Source organism: Myripristis murdjan, chromosome 12, assembly GCF_902150065.1.
Source record: "Myripristis murdjan chromosome 12, fMyrMur1.1, whole genome shotgun sequence".
In the NCBI taxonomy this organism is placed as follows: Eukaryota; Metazoa; Chordata; class Actinopteri; order Holocentriformes; family Holocentridae; genus Myripristis; species Myripristis murdjan.
The window spans coordinates 13,091,823-13,114,475 of record NC_043991.1 but is presented as its reverse complement, the minus strand read 5'-3'; the positions used below and the strand labels follow the sequence as shown (position 1 = coordinate 13,114,475).

The window sequence follows — 22,653 nt, the reverse complement described above, 5'->3', positions numbered from 1 at the left end:
GCCCCCGTTTGCTTGCGCAGTTTATTCATGTGAAATAATGAAATGTCACAAAAATTAAAGCATTTGAACAGAAATTTATTGAGAAATTAGCTGCTTCCAACATTATACATGGAAATGAATGGATGAATGAATGATCTTCACATCGTTCCACTGGCTTTTTTGCTTTTTTTTTTTTTGTGCTTTTTGAATTAAACATGGTTTTCTTTTGTGGAATATTTCATGACTTCTCCGAAAAAACATGATTACTCACAATTCAATGCAACATTGAGAAAGAACCTTAAGGCTCATAAATTCACATGGCTTCTTTTCATCGGGACATTTACAATATTCACAATACTCAGCAGAAGGAAGAGAAATTATAGCAATTCATAACACTCACATTATGGTATTGGACCAGCAGTAATAGTGTTCTGTTTGCCGTTGCTCAGATAACTCCTATCAGCTCGAGCTACTCCTGAGAACCATTTAGATGATTAATGGCTTTCCTGGCAGAATCTACAAATCTTTTTTGAGCTAAATGTGCTGCAACACAAATTTGAAAAGCAATTAGGGACAATACATACAAAAGCCTTCTGCTCTGACACACTGTGTTTGCCATTCAAATTATTTGAGTGCAGAACTTTGGTTAGAGTTTGGCTTAAAGAAGTGTAAACACATAGTAGGATGACACTTAAACTCAAAATCAACTCATAATCAGTTTGCATTAATGAAAAACTACATTCAAAAGCCAGCTTGTGTATGGCAGGAGCATTAATGTAAACACAATGTACACACAATGAACGGCACCTTTAACTGTTACAAGCCAACACTGGCACTTCAGACATGATTCAGTTTGTCAAGGTGTTACTGGGCTGATCCCTACCCATCTTAGAGGAAATGTGAGAAACAGCCTAAGACATTTTCAGTGATATATTTTAATATTTAGATGTTAAAACCTACTACAGGTCATTCCTGCTGTATAAGAAATATAAACTTGCCTCACTGTATGCAAGAATTAGATTAATCTATGCAAAATAATTAGTCAAAGACACATTACACTTGTTCTGATTACTCCCATAAGTGCTTAATTGGTTGCTATGTCAGCATGGAAATCAGGAGCAGATATATCAATTAGCCCAGTCAGTCAATCTGCATACATATAGCAAATAGTCTTTCACATGTTGAAATGACGTTCAGTGCATATGCAAAAGTCAAATTTCACATGCAGGTGATGCAGGTGGCCAATCCAAGGTGCAATAAAGGTCATGCAGTATAAAAACGCAGAAAGGCTGATTAGCAGGAAGACGGGGTGGCGGATGGCTCAAACAAACAGCTCCTGGTAACCGGTGTTATCTGGCTCGTGTTTGTTTTCCAAGACTTAACCAAGAACTTTTGGTGGCTAATGTTACGTATTGAGTTAATGAGTCAACATTCATGCATGCAAATGTAACGTAAGGTCTGTACATGTGCGAACGTTGCACATCTGCTTTCCACAGAAGTTAATGGAAACTACTGGTGTGTCAGCTCTATGTAAAATTGACTTTTGCATATGCAAAGCACGTAAATTTAAAGTTTAAAAGTCGTGTTATTTGTACGCAGATTGATGAGACCGGCTTGTATCTATATATGGGGTAAGGCATACCATCTGTCAAAAATACTTATCATCTACTGCTGATCACGTCAAGCTAAGAAATCCTGATGATTAATTAATAATAATTCTAACTAAGCCTTGGTTAAAGGGTTTTTCCTCAGAATCTGATGTGCTGATGTAAAGCAGACAGAGAGGACCTGACAGCTTAGGTAAAATGATGAATTTAGGTGGAAAAACAACAAAAAAAACAAACAAACAAGCACCTTCAAAGCAAGCTGTTCAATTTCAGATCATTAAAGGTCTTGTTTTACTTTTTCTCACATCCACAAATTCAGATTTTCTAGGACTGTTGGAACCACACACATACTGCTATACTTGTACTGTATAGAGATATGTTTACTTTAAAAGAAACAGCGCACTCTAACAGCACATGTGCATTTGTCACCGTCACAGGGCTTTTTTTTTTGTTTTTGTTTTTTTAATCCTGATTATGAGTGATTAAGTTATGATGACAGTAGTTGGCTGCGCTTCATAGCTACTGCATCACCGTCACACGCATAATTAATGATAAAGAACGTCATCCTCATTTTCATTCCTAGATGAGATGCCATTACTGTACAAGGACGTATTAAGACTTCCTGAGAACAGAGGTAGCCAGTGGTGAGGCTTTCTATTCAGTCGGGACTGAAAATCATATTTGCAACAGGCTCTTGGCTTGAAAACACCAGCGACACTGAATGGTTACAGATCAGGTGAACACGCACAACCTTTGTTCCTTAGATTAGCAGAGGCAAAAAGACGGCTTTAATGCTTAGATGTGCTTAGACAGCTGTATCCTCCTGACAAACATTTCCCCGCTGATGATATTAAAACGAGCCCACTGTGACTCCAAAGCCCACATTTGCGTATGTAAACACGAAGCGGTGGATATGACTCACTCATTGATGGAGCCAGTAAGACAAAATATTACCAAACATTCAATGCAGACTCAAATCAGTAGCTACTACAATTTCATATCCTGTTACAGATTTTAGATCGTACATCAAAGGCTAAAGTGAATTTTAAAATAGAGGGTAGACGCCGTGTCGAATCACAGGACTATTTTCATCGGAATAAAATGTCCTGGATTTGAGACTGCCTGTGGTAGGCGGAAGGTGGGAGGTTAGATAAACTGTGTCCGCATGTAAAAATCGACTTCGCCCTCTTAGCCTCACTAACCGCTCGGGGTATGTATGTGCGTTGTTTCATGCATGTCATCCTTCTCAGGCGTAGATGCCCTTGACACGTTTGTTCTCCGGGTCAAAAGGTGATTTGAGGTGGGCCTTGGCCTTGTAGGTCACGCCCATCCTCTCCAGGGTGAAGTCACCGCTCTTAATGAAATCGTTGTTCACCTGATAGAGAGAGGAGAAGTGGGAGAGTGATGGGGAGAAGCGAGAGAGACAAAAAAACACGACAGAGAGAAGGGAGCGAAAGAACAGGGAAGGGCAGAGAATATGGGAGAAGAGAGGTAAGTGATTTTAAGGACACAATGAAAGAGAGAGAGGAGATAAAAGTGTAAGTGAAAATGAAATAACCAATTAATCTGCACACTTAGTAAAAATAATGGAAAGGACAGAATGGGCGATTTTATAGCTTTCATATCTGAAATCGGGAACAGAGCAGAAATGCACAGGAGTTATAAAACGCTGAGAGCAATTCATTCATTCATGAGTCAATGTCAGATCCCTTGTAACCCAGAGAGCTAATTTTCTCTGACTCCCTTATCCTCCCTCTAGCCCTCCCTGCTCTGTCACTGTGTCTCTCTTTCACACACACACACACACACACACGCACACACGGGTCTCTCTCATTACCCTTTACTTTTTACTATTGCCGTGCTAAAGCCTGTGCAGTGCCGAGCTCCGTGGCCGTGTCTTTTACCCAGCTGATAACCTTATCCAGGCAGGGAGTGTTACATGCCGAGACACATTATCTGCCATCATTCAGCGTGAATCATCAACAGCAATGTCACATTAAGGCAAAGACTAGGTGTCACACATAACAAAAAGTGATATAATGAATCATTCATTGCATTGTGGCATCAATTATAAATTGACTCAACTGCATAAAGCTGCTGAACGGAATCAATAGAATGAATCTGTCTGAAATTGTCCTGAATCAATATAAATTGTTTTTTTATGGAATCTTTAACAATTGTTACAAAGAGAGACAGAGAGACAGTTATGATCTAATAGCATATAATAAACTTCCACTTTTGGGAGAAATTTTATCGGAGGATAGCTCCTTGAAATTGAGAGGAAAAAAAAGACAGACAGACAGAAGTTCAGGTTGCTCATGACCATGTGGGTGTATACCCACAGACGATTTTAGGAGCTTGTGTCAGAATATTTTTCGGCAAAGTAGTCACCAAAGTCAGGAGTATTCACAAGAACATCTCTATGGATGCAGGAGATGCATGACTGTTGCAAATCAGGTTGGTTGGTTGTTGTTAAATTAATTCTGTTGCCACCTTTTTCACTTTTTAGAAGAAAAAACATAGTTTTACATCACTGCATGTTTATTTCATGAGTATAAAGATGAATCGCTGACTTGAATTGTGGCTTATGAACTTGAATAAAACTCTTAAAATAATTAATTAATTCTTACAATGAATCGCCAGTTATCCTGAATCATAATTTGCCCTGAACTTCTGTCAAGCCAAAGATTCAGATGTAATAAGAGGCAATGTCAGCGCTGCCCTTGTCTCAGTTTGAACCGACCGACACTGTCCTTAAAGAAAGGCCTAATTACATACGCAGCACAGAGCAAAGCATAGACACAAACAAACCCAGACTACAAAAAGCCAATTATTTTTTCTTTCAGCAGGAAGTGGCCACCACATACCACACAAGGATATTGAAGCTTTTGTTCTATATCAAAGCATCGGTGCTCAGTGACCTTGCTTCATTTACCAACCCCATCCTGTCTTCCTTTCAACACAGACAGCAATGAAAGAAGGGATCCACAATAAAGTAAGAGCCACACAAGGAAATATAAGAAATTTAAGAAAATACAGAGAGAGTGAAATACAAAAAGAGAGAGAGAAAGAAAGAGATAAAGAAAGGGAGGAAAAAAGAAAGAAGGAAAAGAAAGAAAGAAGATAATAGGCAATTGCTGCCACCTTACAAGCCTTTCTCCAACCTGTTTTATACACACACACACACACACACACACACACACACACACACAGTCTCAGGTATCTGGTCTCCTGTCGCTAAGCATTAGAGAGTGCATCCTGTACAATCACATCATTGACTTCATTCGAGCCGGGCTGAGCCTACAGTAATAGATGCAAGTGTGTGTGTGTGTGTGTGTGTGTGTGTATGTGTGTTTCCAAACTGAAATGCTCTACAAAGCTAAGGGACAATCCACTTTACTTTGCAGATCAAGACTGGGGGTCAAGACTTGGGTCTTTCCATTAGCCCAAAACACTTTGACACATCAACATGAGTTCAGACACACGGGGTAAGGAGGCTGAGACACTTGCAAAAGGAAGGAAGAATTGTTGATTGTTTTTTTTTTTTTTTTGGAGTTTTATCAAATAGAGCTACTTTAGCATGCTCAAGGGCATGCCACTTCACCAAAGAAAAAAAGAATCAACAGCAACAACCTTGCTTCTTGATTTTGTTTCTCTCTCTCTCTGTGATTACTACTCAGAGCGCAAATTTGCAATAGGTGCAATCCACGTGTAGTGTTGTGCATGAACGTGTTAAAAGTGAACAATCGAGTGCACGACCATCACCAATAACAAAAATGAACTCTGCTCAGTCCACTGATGAATCCCGCAAGTACCTAAAACAAAACATTAATGAATTATGAAAGAGGGCAGAGCTAAACTATAGGGAATGGGGCAAATTCACACAGTTGAAACAGGAACTCTCTGCTGTGTCTCCCAACGAGTGTCTGTGAGAAACCTAAGCTGTCAGTTTATGAAAAGGGGGAGTGCTTGAGTTGAGGGGCGGGGCAAACTGTCACTAATGAAAGTGTCTGAGTTTGTATGTCAGTCTTTCTACAAAGTACTTCCATGCCAAATATCAGCCTCCTGGGGCGAAAACTGTGGCCGCCGAAGGCCGGGGAAATTTTTATGGACCGACGGACTGACCAACAGAGCTATAGAGCGTCTGGTCACAGAAAATAAAAGAGTGTCATTTTCACTCAAACACCTGAATGCAGACCAGCAGAGTTCATTTTTCAGTGCGCATCGATTTGTGTGACCCATTGTGCCTGAGGCAACAACTAACAAAGATGATGAGTACCTTTATAGAAAAGCAGAAACAGTGAGAATGATCTTCCTACTGGCTCCCATCACAGGCAGCGTACTCTCTCTCTCTCTCCCACACACACACACACACACACACACACACACACAGCTTGCTGTCTCTTGCTCCCTCACTCACACACAAAGTCAGGAGGGATGTACTGGGCTGAAGCAGAGAGGCACTCACTATGTGCATAAGTAATATGTGCATTTGAGTCTGCGTCTATTTACGTGTGTGTATGCATGCCTGAAATCGACAAAGCACGTCACTCAGAGCTGGGCAGTGGAGCAAGGCAAAAACAATATGAACGTTTTTACAATAAGTTTTTTTTTGTTTTGCCAAAAATTTGTGGTTTGTTGTTGAAAGGCAGACTGTGGTCTGTATGAAAATGGGGTCCACTTCATATGAGCTGCACGGCTGGTCACAGCAGGTGTGAGAGCAATTTGTTCCACAGTTGAGACACAGAATATTTCAGGAACTAATTTCTTACTGTATTTATATTCTTACACAATGATTTATGTTACAACAGACTGCTGAGAGTGTTTTTTAAAGTGATTTTCTTTTTGGCATGGCATGTAGTACTCGGACCCGGGGCGCAGCAACAAGGACTTAAAACCAATCAAATAGCAAACCTATCTTAAAGGATATGTTCAGTATATTTATACAAGGACCATACTAAAATTTCAAAAAAAAAAAAAAAAAAAAAAAGTTTGTCATCAGTAGCTTTGATTCCTTAGTTTTTGTGTAAGTTTCCATTAATTAAAATTACCCTGGTAATAGGTGCTCGATGTGAAAAGGACTGTGGCACCAAATAAACAAAAACTGAACCAGAAACACAAAGTATCTGCTTTCCTCCATGTTTGCAAGAACAAATGGCAAAAAGTGATGGTGACGTAGGGTGATAAAGATGTAGACTTTTCATGTGGAAGCAAAGATGCGAGGATGAAAAACACCTAAAATGATCTCTGGTTCAGACCAAAGTAATTGGTCTAGGTGTGAAAATGCCCTTAATCTTAATCATCAAATAAGTTAATTAGCACTTCTGCTTGTGAATGAATTCACTAAACACAGAATAAGAGCCACCTGGGTGCAGGCCAGTTTACTGTGCAAGCAGCTGACGATTAATGTTATTTTGGTTAGCTCTGATTCAGTTTAGCTCTCACTAGGAACGCATACATATTCCTACCTACACATGCAGCATCCCTTCATATCCCAGAATACAAAAATGAACAATATCCTCTACATTACATGGAAACAGAACTTACACAAACTGAAAAACAAGTAGCAAACAGGACAAAGGCGTTTCTATGTCAACGTAACCCAGAAAATATTAAGATAAGATCAAATTGCCATGACGCCCACAAGAAAATGTGATCATTGCAGCAGTGAGGAATAAGACATAGACATAGAGCAAACAGAATGTATTGATGGGAATACAATGCAAAGAACAAACTTAGGAGAGTGATGCAAATCCTATTGGATCATTGAAGAATCATTGCTACATCTTTGCTTTTGTGTGTGTGTGTGTGTGTGTGTGTGTGTGTGTGTCCCTCACCACTCCTCCATCAGGGTTGCGGATATATCCATATCCAATTGTCTTGTCGATGAAGAAGCCGTAGTCGGAACGCCGCAGATGACCCACCGGAACGCCGTTACGGAAGATGGCCTCCAGACCGAACATCGGTTCTTTCCTGGTGGTGAGACAGAGAGACAGTACGCAATGTAAAACACAACAACTTTCAAACACACACCCCTATGCTCTCTTTTCTTTTCGAAGTGACTGGTCAGTCTGATGCGTTTTTCTGAAAAGTTCAACTTGTTTCAACTGGAGAACTGTCTTTTTTTTTTTTTTTTTTTTTTTTTTTTTAGAGTGGCCAAAATCTGTGTAGCAGCTGATTCCCATAGGATCCCATGTAAATTAGAGCCTGGGTTAGCACATAAGATAGCAATAAATACAGTGAGCATATACTGGGGACTTGTTTTCTGACTATTTTCCAGGATAATTTTAGGCAGCTATTGATGAAACTGTGTATGAGCAAAGTGGCAGCATACTTTAGTTATGCTGCTGACAATATTCATAGAAGGATTGTGGATCAAAATATGTGCAAGTTCCACTACCAGGAGGTCTAAATGGCTGCTCTACAGGAGGACTGTTTTGTAAAAATAATGATAAATTGTGGTATCTTCTAAAAACAATCTGTAACGTTCAGTTTTTCTGTTATCATCATGCTTTTTGTTGATTTTGCCTATTTCCTTGCAATTTCCATGACTAGAAACAATCCTGTGACAGATGCTTCACTGACTCGTCGATGGTGAAGCAGACGATGCGTCTGCTCAGCCCCTCCTGCTTCTGTTTCTCCAGCTTGTCGCGGCCCTGGAACGGGATTGAGCTCTTCAGCTTGCATGTGAAGGCCAGCCCCGCCTCCAAGGGCGTGTCGTCTGGACGAAGGTCAGCGTGCCAGTGTCTGTATCCTGTAAGACAGGCAGCCAGAGAGAGGGAAAGAAACGGCAAGGGTATGAAAGAGAGGTAGTGAATGGGGGAAGGTAGTGGAAATAGGATGGGAGAGAAAGCAGCATTTGATTATTGTTTGCTGTACATTTTGTGTACGAACAAAAGGTGGTTTGTGGGCTCTGTAAAAAGGTGTTTCTATTGTCTGCAGTCGATAATACATTCATGTGCTTGTTAATTATAATGTTAATGGAAAACTGCAGGAAGAGTACAAAAAAGCGGACTACAAAGCCCGCAGCTGAATTGGAACAAATCATCCATAAAGCTGTTTTCAAATATGACATGATTATTATTATTGATAGCATATTACAACGTACTGTATTTGTATATTCATGAACTACTGGTATGTGGGAGACACACACACTCACACTCACACACACACAAGGCAGTTAGTGGTGTGGTTTATTTTTCCCTATAGAGCTCAGGGAGCATCGAGCAGAGATAACTGTCACTTCAGGAAATCACTAAAACAAAAACCTCACAAGGGGCCGATTGTCACAAAAGTGTGTGTGTGTGTGTGTGTGTGTGTGTGTTCTTCAAGTGGCTGCTTTAGAGTTTCGACTTGCATTTATGGTTGAGATTATAATTAGGATTACATTTAGGTTATCATAAGCATAATGCAATAAGTGGAAGGTCCTCACATGTAGAGTAATTTATCATTTAATGTGCATTTATTAGCAGAATCCTGGAAAAAAAACTGAATTTATATCATCTTTAGAGGCCCCTGGGTTTGTTCACAGGTCAGATGAGACGCATTTCAGGTTGGGCACATTTTGATCATTTTTAATAAAAATGACTTCCATTGCAGTTCTTTTTGCTGTTGCCTTGAAAAATATTTTTTTTCCTGTATGCAGATATGGTTAAGACAGTTTGGGTGTAAGGCTGTACTTTAGACAAGATTACACTATATCCTAGTGACAGTGACTTGAATCTGTAAAACAAAGGTTGAATCATCCCATCATTCCTGATGAGGGTTGCTAATAATAGACATTTTTTTTCATAAGATATTCAGTGACATTTTTTAAAAGTTGTCTGGCATACTTACCTATCTTGCCTGGTGGAATACGACCCAGGACTCTATAGACACTCAGTGGCCACTTTATCAGCTCCACCTGTACAGTATAATGCAACAGCTCTGCCATAAATTCAACCTTTTAAGAAAGTTTATAATGTTCCATTTTTGTTGACATTGTGGAGAATGTGTACATTTAATTCTGTGTTTATTACTGAGGTAGTGTGCAGAGGTCTTGTACTGGACTACATTATATTGAGAGGTGTTTCTATTTTTTTGTCCTCTCTATTTATATACAATGAGTGGGACAGAATATTAGAAACACCTCTCAACCTGAGCATTAGAGGCATTAGAAACTTTATGGCACAACAGTTGTATTGGATCATATCAGATTGTACAGGTGTACCTAATAAAGTGGCCACTGAGTGTAGTAGCTGTGGCAGAAGTGTGTTATATCTGCGCAGCGCTCTGTGTCCTGTGCCACATTTAGCTCTCCGTGCAACAGATAATCTGAGTGTCGGTGTAGTCAGGGCACTCTGACATTCAGAGCTCTGAGCAGAGATCGCAGGAAAAACCATGTTCCCCTGGTACGCCGGCCACATATCGTGCTCCTATAGTAGTCTATGACCTGCAGGCCAGACACCTAACCCCCCCACGGACGATCAGTCAGCCACCCACCCCTCCAGCCTCCAGCCAGCCCTGACCCTAACCCTAAGTCCTCAGTGACCACCCTTCAGCCTCAGGCCATCCTTGACCTTCAGGTAGGACACCAAGCCCTGACGTTAACTCGAAGCCCCCACTGACCACCAGCCAGCCACACACCCTCAAGCCTCCAGCCGTCCTGGGTCTCCGGGCGTTGATAAGAGTAAAGCAGATTTGGGGAGGGCCAATTCACTGAAGCTCTTCAGAGGCCCAGCTATTTCTTTGGGCAGGCCTGGGCCTACAGTTAGAATTGTTTGCTGGATAAATTTTATTTTTGGAATGCGTACCCTGTGCCAGCGTTGGATGTTTGTGAATGAGTGAATTATTTATGACCCTTTTATAATAACAGGTGGTTACCTTTCTCTATGCTGAGTGAGTCGATAGCCCTGTAGCCTGAGTTGATGATGCCATGCTTAGCGCCGGCGGCCATGACAGCATTGTAGACTGGAAGACAAGAGCCTTTGGGAATGTGGAGCTCCCAGCCCAGCTCTCCAACAAATGACAGGCGCATCGCTCGCACCTAGAGGAGACAGACAGACAGAGAGGAAGGCAAAGAGAGAGACGGTGAGGCTTGTACAGGAACCGAGCTGCTATGCTTTTTCAGTCACTCATATGTAAAAGTACACAATGAAGCACGCAAACACACACACACACACACACACACACACACACACACACACACACACACACACAGCATCTTCAAGGACAGGATCTACTTGTCAACCACTTTAATACAAACGGTACTTTCTATCTGCTACAGTATGCAGAGAAAAGGAAAACAGAGGAAAAGAGGAGATGAGGAGATTGCAAAAACATGAAGGGAGCAGAAAAAGAACAAAAATCAATGCAAGAATGTGATGAGGTACACAAGAAAGGAGGCAAAATGGAAAAAAAATGTTATCTCCCTTTAGAAATGAAAGTTGTGTCAAAAACGCTGTGAATTCTGAAAGAGAGAGGAAAAAAAATCTCTGGGCATGGGAGGGGGGGAGGAGGAGGTTTGAGTTGACAGGGAAACTATCGAGAAACAGAAAAGAGAATAAGAGTATCTGAGGGGAGGAGGGCAAATCAGACTGAAAGGAGAGGTGAGGGGCAAACCGGTGAAATGTAAAGGAGAGTGACGGATGAGACAATTGAGGAATGAGATGGGTGAGAAAGGAAGACGTTGGTAAGGGGGGGACTGCAATGGACAGAGACACATGAGGAGAGGAAGGGAGGCGAATAAAAGGGAAAAAGACAGAAAAAGCTAAAAGGAGCACAGAGGCAGAATGAGATCGGGAAAAGGCAAGTGAGTGAGAAAAACGCGGAGGAGAGTGAAAAGTGAGGAGATAAGACTCTCCGACAGTTTCCCCAGTGGGCGCTGTGTCAGCCAGACCATCTGGGCAGCCAGGAATCACCCTGAGCCCCATATGTACGCCAGGAAACTCTGGGAGCACAGCACAAGCAGGCCTGCACTTCTCCACGTGACACACACACACACACACACACACACACACAATGACACCCACAGATACGTCAGGCAGACATCAAAAACACACGCAACAGACACAAAACACACATATCTAAGACACATAGGCACCGGCGCTAGAAGGCACACATGCATGCACACCCAAGAATGCCTGTAACGTCAAGAGGTGTGTGTGTGTGTGTGTGTGAGAGAGAGAGAGAGAGTGAGTGAGTGAGTGAGTGAGAGAGAGAGAGAGAGAGAGAGAGAGAGAGAGAGAGAGAGAGAGAGAGAGAGAGGGAGAGAGAGTGAGAGAGTCTAATGAGCTATGAGAGGAGCAGAGGGCAGAGAGAGAGCTCTGTTCTCACAGCGGTGCAGCCATTAAAATGTCACCCAGACACAGCCAGCAACCAGCTGGAACACACAGCACACACACACACACACACACACACACACACTCACAAACAGACACACGCCTGCACACATACTCTCACAGAGCCGCGAAAAAGATGCTGTCTGCAATCACTGGTGCATTGCATAATTCATGCTAAAGCGAGGAGGAGAGAATAAGTGGATGCGGACATGTGTGTTTCTTCACATCTGTGTGTTCTTTTACGACGGAGCCTGGAAGAGGAAACACCAGAATTCAACTCAAACGCTGTCACTGAATACATTACTCTACTCACATTCGAAAAAACAAACAATAAATGAGCATAAATACGTGATTGGAGCCATGCTTGGAAACATCGGCCGCACAAACTCTGTTTTGTGTGTCGGATTGAGAGACGTCAGGGCCAGAGGCAGAGAGAGGTAGAGAGAGAAATAAAGTCGAAAAATGTGGAGTTGAGATTTGACATCTAAGTAAGTCACAAGGACGCCGTGAGACATGCCATCTGTCCCATCAATGTGCGCACATACACACAAACACACACACACACACACACACTATACAGTCTCTCTCCTGACTAAACCTTTGAAATAATAAACTGGTTCCACTCAACAGCATGTAATTTGCATGTGCGTATCTTTTAATTAACCACTTTATTATGTAACTAGCACTGATAGAGTTGTTTTGAAGCTCACAAATGTACCATATCCAATTACCGCAGAAATTAGCTGAGCCATTTTGTGTGTGTGTGTGTGTGTGTGTGCGTGCGCATGTGAGTGTGTTCTCACCTGATGTCCTGCTGCACTGACAACTTTGTGGGTCGAGAAGGGGAAAGCTTCGTTGCTCAGGTCCGTGTCCAGCACCTCCTGAAGTACGTCCCGACTGCACAACGCAGAGCAGAAAACAGTAAAATCATTCGCTGTGAAATTCTCTCATGGCGGTTAAATTTAAATTACTCAAGGACTCAAGAATCTGCTTATTGACGTCCGTATGACGGGTGTGGTATGACATATTTATCTGGTTACACCTGAATGATAATGTCATTCCATGAGTGGCTGAAATGTTCCATTAATATGAGCTTTTTTTTTTTTTTTTTTTTTTTTTTTTTTTTTTTTAACCTCCCCCCCCTTGTGAATTTATTTATTTGAGTGCAGACACTGTCTCTCTTCTGGCTGAACCTTCTGTCTTTCCATTTCTGTGCTTGTCACTTAATCACCTTCAAACCTTTTATTGGAAAGACGATTAAAAAATGAAGGAGCCGAGACGCGGCGTAGGGACAAAATGAACACCACAGAGTACAAGAGAAGGACAGAATTTTGAGACAGAAACAAACAATAAACAATAGACAGACAGACAGATGGTTAGCTAGACAGATAGCTGGACAGATAGACAGCTAGATAGATAGACAGACAGACACTGGCGAAGAGAAGGAAACAGAACTCTGTATATATGCTAAGACTGGAACCCAATATGTGATAAGGAAAAGATGAAAGATGAAACAAATATTCCACCTACTCAAATTATTCACAAACAAATTGTAGGCAAAGCTGCCACGGTCACAATTTAACAAATAATTTCAAAATCTGATGCATGAGACACACCGGGAAATTTTAGGATGCCAAAAATTTGGCAACCCAAGCGAGAACCACAGAATGCAAAGGGGCTGATTTCAGTCATTTAGATGCAGTGTCCTAAGTAAAAACCTAAGCCCCTGAAGCAACTGAAATATGAATACAAATAAATTTTCCAGCATTTGAATCCTGTTCTATCTGAGGAACTTATGCAAGTGAGTTTAGTCAGCCAGCTATGAATTTGAGCCTCAGCCTGAAACTAGACCGGCAGTGCTGCACATGTGAGGCACAGCGCACTGGAACAATGCTGAGGTTGGACCAAGTCCCCCTTCGGATGTGTGTGTCAGGCACTGCAATGCTCTGAAAACACACACACACACACACACACACACAAACAAACAAGCAAACAAAAACCCTGCAATGAGCGCTGCTTCGGCTCTGACACTACAGTGAAGGTATGTGCCTCCAAAAAAATATCTCTCTCTACTGTAATTCAGCTGAACACATCTCATTCTGCCAAATCCATCCAACTAGTTTTAGCCAGTTCACACTTCACACTTCTAAATTCAGCAACACAGCACTGGCAATTCTTCCAACTTCCTGGGCAATCAAAGGACAATGCAGCTAATTATTTTGAATTCTCCAACAAAACAAGGCAGAAAAAGCTAAAATATTTAAAAAAAAAAAAAAAAAAAAAATTCCATGGTGGTTCGGCTACTGCAAATGATAATGAATTATTGGAAAATTTACCACCATGTCTGATTAAAAATAAATGATGTTTAGTTGGGCTTTAACTGTTCACCGCTCAAATCAAGACGAAATCTTTGATCTGCTGTTTTTAAAATGCACAACTACAGAAGCGTATGTGTGATGTACAATTTAAAGAAACATCGCTATCACACACATGCGCGCGCACACACACACACACTACAATCTGTATTACATAAAGATGAGTCAGCAGCGAGAAGGACTAAGTTTAGCTCATTTCGATACTTGTATATATGTGTGTAGGCAGGTAGAGAATACAACGTGTGAGGGTGTTTCTGATATATTTGTAACAGCGTGGCAGGCAGCCATGTATTAGATGTCGGGAAAGGGTTCAGGTTACGTTTGTGTGTATGTGGTTGCGTGTCTGTGTGTAGGTGTTCTACAGGTATTGATTTAAATCAATCAATGTATGTATGTGTGCGTATCTGTGTGCAAGCGTGTGTATGCAAAGCATTTGCAAGTGTGCATGTGTGTCTCTACATTTGCATCCATATGCATGTCTGCACTCTGGAAAGAAGGATATTTTCTGTAGGCTCTCTTCCAATTTCCCTCCCGCTTTAGACATCGCTTTGGTCACTGAACTAAAGAGCCCAACAGCAAGGCCAATTAGAGATATATACTCAGTGCTTGGCTGAGTGTGTGGTGTGTGTGTGTGTGTGTGTGTGTGTGTCTGGTGGGGGGAGATGCAACCACCAATTTGTTGCTTGGACTTAATGTTACTGTGGCTCTTAGCTGTGGATCACAGGGGGCTGCATGCATGCATATGCACACACTGAGCACACACACTGGCACAAGTGCTCTGTTACAGAGCATCACACACACATTTCATATTTTATTTATAAGGATCATAATTGCACTAAAAGACAGAGCAACAAGCAGTGCAGAGAGGCGACAATGTTTAGCGACTTGACTCTCCGGAGAATTTGAATGAGAGAGACGTTTCTGGGAGGGCAAACACAGGCGAACTCATTTTCATAAACGATGTAATTTTGTCTTTCCTCGAGCTTCAAAGAGATCATTTTGGCTTATAAGTGAAAAACAAACAAACAAACAAATATAGGAGAGTCAATCCACTCCAGTTCCTGCTTCAAATACAGCAGACACAATAAGGAGGAACTAGGAATCAGCAAATTACTGTGTAGAGCGAGGCAATACAGACTTCAATCTAAAACATACACACACACACACACTTCAACACACACACAGAAAAATCCAAACACACAAGCTGAGTATGCTTTGTATGCTCATAAAAACTTAATGAGCATGATTATTAACATCCTATTTTGTGTGTGTGTGTGTGTGTGTGTGTGTTTTAGTGTGTCATGACACTGGGGTACTGCCACTGATGACGCATTGATTTCTGGTTTGACGTCAGTAATGACAGGAAGAGAGACAGACCGCTCTGTGAGGGGAAATAACAGAGCGAAGGGGAGGAGAGGAAAGAGAATCTGGAATTTGCAAAACCGGAGGGAGTGCGCAAGAAAAAGAGACAGAAACTCGATACGATGGAAAGGGATAAAGAGTGAGAGAAAAGAAACTTCCAGGAACAGAGAGAAGATGAGAAAAGCCTTGAGAGGGATGAGATATAGGCAACCCACACAGAAAGAGTGGCCTGACCCTTGTGCCGGCGAGAGGGAAGAACAAAGGCAGAGGGAGAGGTGGGGAGGAGAGGAGGTGAGAGGGGACGGAGAGAGAGATGGGAAATTCAGAAACTGAGAACATTCGGAGGTAAAGGTGGCCTAACCTGCTCTTTGAGTGAGGAACAAAGAAACACTGTAGGAAGTGGGAAGAAAGTGATGCTCTTGCACTACCTCCTTCACTGAAAAATGCGTGCACAAGTCAGAATGTTCTATTTTAACAAACCAGCCCATTATTTCTCTTTACATCAAGAAATACATGGTTTATTTTGATGGACGGGGGTTAAAAAAAAAGAAAAGAAAGAAATACCTCCACATTTTGAATTTCAGTTATCTGATTATTTGGCTCATTTTTCCAAAAACTCAACAATTAAAAATGTCCAGTTATCTCTTTTAATGACTTCACATTTGAGTGGAGGACAAAGACAAGCCGTACAAAGCAAGAACAAGGAGAATGGAGATAAAGAAAGGGCAGAAGTAGGAAGAGAGAAAAGGAACATGCTCATGGAGAGCAAGGGTTAAATGGGGAGAAAAAACCTCCTTGAAAAATCAAGAGGAATGCACAGTTATTCCCTGATCAATCCAAGAAATGTATTTTGCGATTGTCAGTGAAGACTAGTTTTGTGTTTTCAACAGCCTGTCATGTAGCTGGTCATGCCTGTATATTTAGTTATCTCTGCTGTCAGACTGGACTGATTCAGACTGAATGACCATTCTGTTTCCACTCCATCATTCAGTCTAAAATTTCCCCGTTAGCTGATTTATGCAGGCAGAGGGATTCAAATTCCCATAACCAATCACCAGTGACTGACGTGTCCAGCTGCTGGACGTAGGTTTCTGCACAGTAGCTCCTTTCGCCACTGCAAATCAGCCTAACTTAGCAACTTAAACCAACTACAAAAATGTCACTCAGTGTGGACACTTTGTGCCATTTATGCCGACTGAGTCAAATTGTTGGTGAAATGGGTCATAACAATTGCAAGAGCTCTACGTTGCCAAAAAGCCGAAGAAAACCATGTGGACAAACGATTCTGTGAAGTTCAGTTAATTCTCACAAACAAACCAGGGGCGCCTGACCAGGTCAGTTTCTAGATCTTACAAAATCATAACTCCAGGGTTTACTGAAACAGGCAAAGGTGCAGTTTATTGATTAACCTTTTTTTTTTGTAATCATACATCATAGAAAGTGCTGTTTTAAGGATGCAGGGCATAAACTACTGTATGGATACAGAGCTACAGAGGGTAACTGCTTGATTTTTCAATCTGTTTCTTCTACATTTTTAGGTAATATTACTATATTTGTATTATTGGAGTCTATCAAACCAAAAATCTTTTTTTTTTTTAATTACTTTGTGGGCTACTATGTACACTGTATTCTGGTTAGGTTGCTACAAGTGGCAGAAGAAGTATTCAGAGCTTTTATTTAAACAGAAGTAGCAATGTCATAGTGTAAAAATACTTTCAAAATTGTACTAAAGTAAAAGTACATAACTATTAGCATCAAACTGTACTAAAATAACAAAAGTAAAAGTACTCCTTTAGCAGAATGCCATATTTAAGAATCATATATAACATGTTACTGTTACTGGTAGCGACCACCACTGGTTGCTACCAGTCTACAGTGACTTACAGTTTACTTACTCTTAAGGGAATTTGTGAGACTGCATGGTATAGTGACAGCCAGTGGCTTCGTCAGCAGAATTATCCCTCGGCTTTTTACTCAGAGAATTTTTTAAAAATTAAGAAACCTGTTTAATTTTTTATAGCTCTGCCTTTGGGTCACCTGCCTACTTCTCCCTGCTCCTGTTAATTTATGGTTTCGCATCAAAGTGCTGCTGTAGCTTTGCTGTAGGTGTCTACCATGCAGTTGCAGCCCAAAGATGCTGCTGTAGTAGCTTATCTGCACCTCTCGAAAACGTAAGCGCACGTAGGGTGATGCAAGACCGCAAGAACTGGATTAGTCTAGTTAGCGCCTTTATATCTCCCTCTGTGTGATTCTGGTTTATTTCATAATGTAGATAATATGGAACCGATGAAAAAGAGACAAATACAGGTTTGCAAATGCAGAATGTTCATTTGCACCACACCACCTCCCCAAATGATAAGATTGCCAGACGACTAACTTCATGTGGAGAAATCTGCAAAAACTTTGGCTTGGACACCACCAATGTGTGTGACTGAGGGCACTCTCCATTTCAGAGAGTGCAAACACGATTGCTTCCGTTTTTATCTGCGCTTTAGCGGCACGAAAAATAAACTTGACACCGTCATCGAGCGTTTTGGCAGTGCACGAATAAACCCACCAACGCAGAACTATAAATGCTCACACCATCATAGACAACCACAGTGAAGCAGCAGCAGCAGCAGCTCTTTGACGAAGAACCACAAGTCAGTTTTTAGTTTTCCCCTGGTCTTATACTTTCCTCTAATGCCTTTGGATGTTGGCTACACCCGTGTGTTCAGAACGGTCAGTCAACCAACCCGCTCTCGTCTTAACAACCAAACCACTGACCTCTCCAGCTCTCTGCCTGCTCTCTCCTCCCTCATTTCCCCCACCTCTCTTTACCTGGATGCAGCTCATCCCCATGTGTCTAGAACAATCAGTTAAGTTCTTCTCTCATTGCCCTCTCTCTTTGCGCTCACTTCCTCATTTCCCCATGCCCTCCCTCTCACCCATCCACCCTTCACCCTCCCTCTCCCTTTCCCTTTCCCCACCTCTTGGGTCCCTGGATGCTGATCATCCCCATGTCCTCAGAGTGGTCTGTGAGTTGGCACTTGAAGCCTTCGTCCTGCAGAACTGTTCTAATGTGGTTCCAGTTGTGTTCTGCCACGCCGCCTCCGATAGCCAGGTAGTATGCATCACCTGGGGGGAGAGGAAGGACAGGAAAAAACCCTTTGAGCGACGGGGGCGGGAGGGTGAGACAGAGTGGAGAGGAAAGAACGACAGACAGATGCAATGAAAGACAGAACGAAAGACTGGCGAACAACTGGAATGATAGACAGATAAAACAATAGATCTAACAATAGATTTCCTGAATGAAAAGAATGATCAAAACACAGAACTGCAGATGCACAGAATGACAGAGGGATTGATAGATGAAACAACAGAATGATAGAACAACAGAACAGCGGAATGAGAAATACAACAGTACAACTTAGAAAGAAAGAACAAGGCATAGAACGACAGATGAACAATAGAACAATAATTTGAATTATAGGCACGCTGAATAAAATAGATGAGAGAACGACTGAATTATAGAATAGAACAAGACCGTAAGAACCAGCAGACAGAACAACAGAACAGCAAAAAGAACAATACACACAATAATAAGTAGACACACACAATGGTATCACAGATGCAACAATAAAGTGATTTATGAAACAGATGACAGACAGGTTAATAACACAATAGAAAACGTGGAATGATGAACACAGCAATACGCAGCAGAAGAAGAAAATTACAGAACAGTAAATCGATAAAATGATAGAACAATCAACAGAACGAGCGATACAAAAAAAACAACAACAACAATAACAACGGACAATGATGACAGAGCAATGAAATCAATATAAGCACAGAGAGAACAATATACATCAACAAATAGAACAATAGATACAATGAAAGGTATGGACCAGTTAATGAAGAGAGAACAATAGATTTAACACAAACCATAAACAACAGAAATATGGATTGGACGAAAGAACAACATAGACAGGATAATAGCTGGAACGACAGATAAAGATATGTAATTTTGATGCAATATGATGCAAATGCAATAGAACAATAACAACACACACACCCAACCCCGACTGCGTCTCTCTCACCATTGGACTCTGGTGCCAGGGGCAGGCTGGCAGCACCAGGCTCCAGTCTGCTCACTGTCAGGTCAGCCTCCGCCCCTCCTCTCTTATTCAGCATGCAGGTATACACGGTGGAGCCTGAAATACAGAACACGCACACCCACACACGCGCACACAAACACGCAGTCTCAATTGTCGTGGCCTATTTTGCGGGCCAATTAAAAGTGTGCAATCACCTGGAACCAGGCTTATTGAAATCTCAATATAAAGCTGAAGCCGGGTGGGGGCTAAGACTTCTGCGCTATTTGTAAGTGACTCTGGTTTTTAATGACAATGTGAGTAATCGGGTTTGCATGGTTCACTGTGTTTATGTGCATGTATGTATGCTTGTGGTAATGCATGTGTGTGTGTGTGTGTGTGTGTGTGTGTGTGAGAGAATGCCAATGCATTTTTGGTAAACCTATGCATACAAAAGCTTATTTCACAATTCTGTTAGTTTTGCTTGCAGCCATTAATAATCTCTGCCTCCACACTTACTTTGACAGCGAGTTAACACTGACTTTTGGTGCAATAGCTTCCAAGGACACCACTGATAAAGCAAACCTCATGATAATAACTGATAATATGATGCTAACTGCCATCACTATCACTCAACAAAATCTATTCAATATCAAGATATTATCCAACAGTGAATCTGCAACAAATGATGCTTCTGTCTATTTAAAGGAAAGTTCAAAATGTATCATGTCCACAATCAGTTGGTGAATGGAGGATATGGCCACAGTGATATTCTGGTCTGTGACTGTCTTTCAGTCGTCTTTCACATGAATGAATGACAGATGTGGCATTGTGGTCGAAAAGAAAAAGATTTATGAAGGTGTGAGCAAGGCATGAGTGGAGGTCTGGGGACGTGCAGTGTACTCTGAGTTAGTGTAGCTCTCGGCATTATGCTGAGAAATGTGCAAGGTGGGAGAAGGGAGACAGAAGAAACTAACAGAGAGAGAGGGAGAGAATGTGTGTGTGTGTGAATGAGGGAGAAACAATGAGAGAGGGAGAAAGAGAGAGAGAGAGAAGGTCTTACGGAGGAAAAGTACTCAGTGTGAGTACTTTCTTCATTCATTCATTCATTCATCTTCTAAACCGCTTATCCTCACAAGGGTCGCGGGGGGTTGCTGGAGCCTATCCCAGCACACATAGCGCGGAAGGCTGAGTACTTTCTTTCCATCTGTATATCCGCCCTCTTCTCAATCTATCCATCCATTTGTGTGTGTGTGTGTTTGAGTGAGACCATACTTCAGGCACCAGGTGCTCCGGGTTTGGGAGCAGTCGGACTCACCTGGCTTCTTGTTGACATCGGCAGTGAACAGCCAATCAGCTGCCTTTTTGGCATCCGGGCCAGTGAGGTAGAACTTGCCGAAGTAGGACATGTCAAACACGGCCACACCATGTCGACATGTCAGGCACTCGCTCTTAATCTGTAATACACAAGCACAAGTGCATGAACACACACATAATGCACACACTGTCCCAGTTAAAGGACCATAGCAGTGATTGTTGGATGGTGGGGGCATCGACTAAAATTTAGCCCCTTCTTAAATTGCAGTAAACCATTTTGCAAATCTTGCGGCACACTTAACATTTCAAAACAGATAATCAAGATTTTTGTTTGAAACACCAACTTCATAATGTTCTGCTGCTGCTTTTAGGAAAACTAATGTGGATGACTTCATTGTTGTGATGGAAGACTGGTGTGAAGAAAGTTTGAAGTCTCTAAAAGTTCATTTTCATATGGTAGTGAAATAAATGAAATCCAATGGCTGGATAACAGGTAGGAAAAATTCAGGTGTGATGAGTTCAGATGTGATGAATCAGTCTTTATTGCATGCAGCATGGGAAAAACAACACCAAGGTGATCGTTTTTCTCTCAGTGTTGTTCACAAAGTCTGTCCTCTTTACACCTGACATTACACAAGCAAGAGTTTTTGATGAGGTAATACCAAAGACTTGAGAACAATGCTCTGTAACTGGTTCATACACACATTTAAAAAGCTCCCAGCAAGTTGGCCTTGGGGTTCCCTATCTCAGTTCTGCCTAGCAACAAAATTCTTCTTTCTCATTTTTTTTTAAGACGCCTAGTGTTTCTCCACTTGTGTTTGTGTGTCTTTTTTTAAAGTTACTAAAATTTATTAAAGATCAAAGGTGCATAAAGTAATGATTACACACATGTGAAGTGTATACATGTTGGACATATGTTAAACATTCAAAATCATGGTCCTTTAACACAGAGCCTGACACTCTTTCAAAATATCTGCCTCCCTGTCCTTGGTTGTCTCACAGAAAAGGTGGCATTGGCCGGGCTTGTTTATTGTATTTTATTTTTTAAATGGCTATATGGCTGTGGAGGCCAATGCTCAAAGGCAGCATTTGTCACAGTCTTGGGATGTTAGGGAAACTAATAGGGAAGTCTTGGGATCAAGGTTGGTTGTATTCTCCTTGAGGTGGGTCCTCTGAGCAGCCGACCTGCTTAAGTGCTATTTCATTGAGGGCCAGTTTTGGTCAAAGGGAACTTTTACTTCAATCTGTAGCAAGTTATATTTGGTGGCATGGCTCTGTTCTGGGACCTCCCTGCTCTTTCATGTGCCTACATGGAAAGCCTGAGGCAGAGCAGCAGCAAAGACCACCCACAGGGTAAAGAACAGAGCAGGCATCAATGACAACAGCAATGACATTGATGAATTCAGACACAGCATGTGAGGGAGGAGCTGGGGTGGAAGTGGGTTGCAAAAGGGGCTTGCAGAGGAAGCAGCAGGGGTAGGCAGACTAAATGAGGCACCTTGATTGAGATCTGTCAATCGAATGCATTGAAGAGAATCAGCTGAGCCATGAGCTGATGAGGGCTGCTTTGAAATCAGCTTCTGTCGGCTCATGTAGGCTGGACTGTGAGTCGAGCTTGAAA

The 22,653-nt window shown here is 41.7% G+C and overlaps 1 protein-coding gene across 1 annotated transcript in view; it reads right to left on the bottom strand.

Moving 5' to 3' along the window:
- Window positions 1-112: 112 nt before the first annotated feature.
- sardh (sarcosine dehydrogenase) overlaps window positions 113-22,653 on the bottom strand; it is a 58,605-nt gene continuing 36,064 nt past the window's right edge. Inside the window, exons 15-22 of the mRNA XM_030065991.1 lie at window positions 21,034-21,172; window positions 19,722-19,835; window positions 18,612-18,759; window positions 12,709-12,802; window positions 10,449-10,611; window positions 8,172-8,340; window positions 7,424-7,559; window positions 113-2,961 (exon numbers count right to left, since the gene is read on the bottom strand). Coding sequence (XP_029921851.1) covers window positions 2,833-2,961; window positions 7,424-7,559; window positions 8,172-8,340; window positions 10,449-10,611; window positions 12,709-12,802; window positions 18,612-18,759; window positions 19,722-19,835; window positions 21,034-21,172 — 1,092 coding nt within the window. The 3' untranslated portion in view covers window positions 113-2,832. The remainder of the gene's footprint in view (window positions 2,962-7,423; window positions 7,560-8,171; window positions 8,341-10,448; window positions 10,612-12,708; window positions 12,803-18,611; window positions 18,760-19,721; window positions 19,836-21,033; window positions 21,173-22,653) is intronic.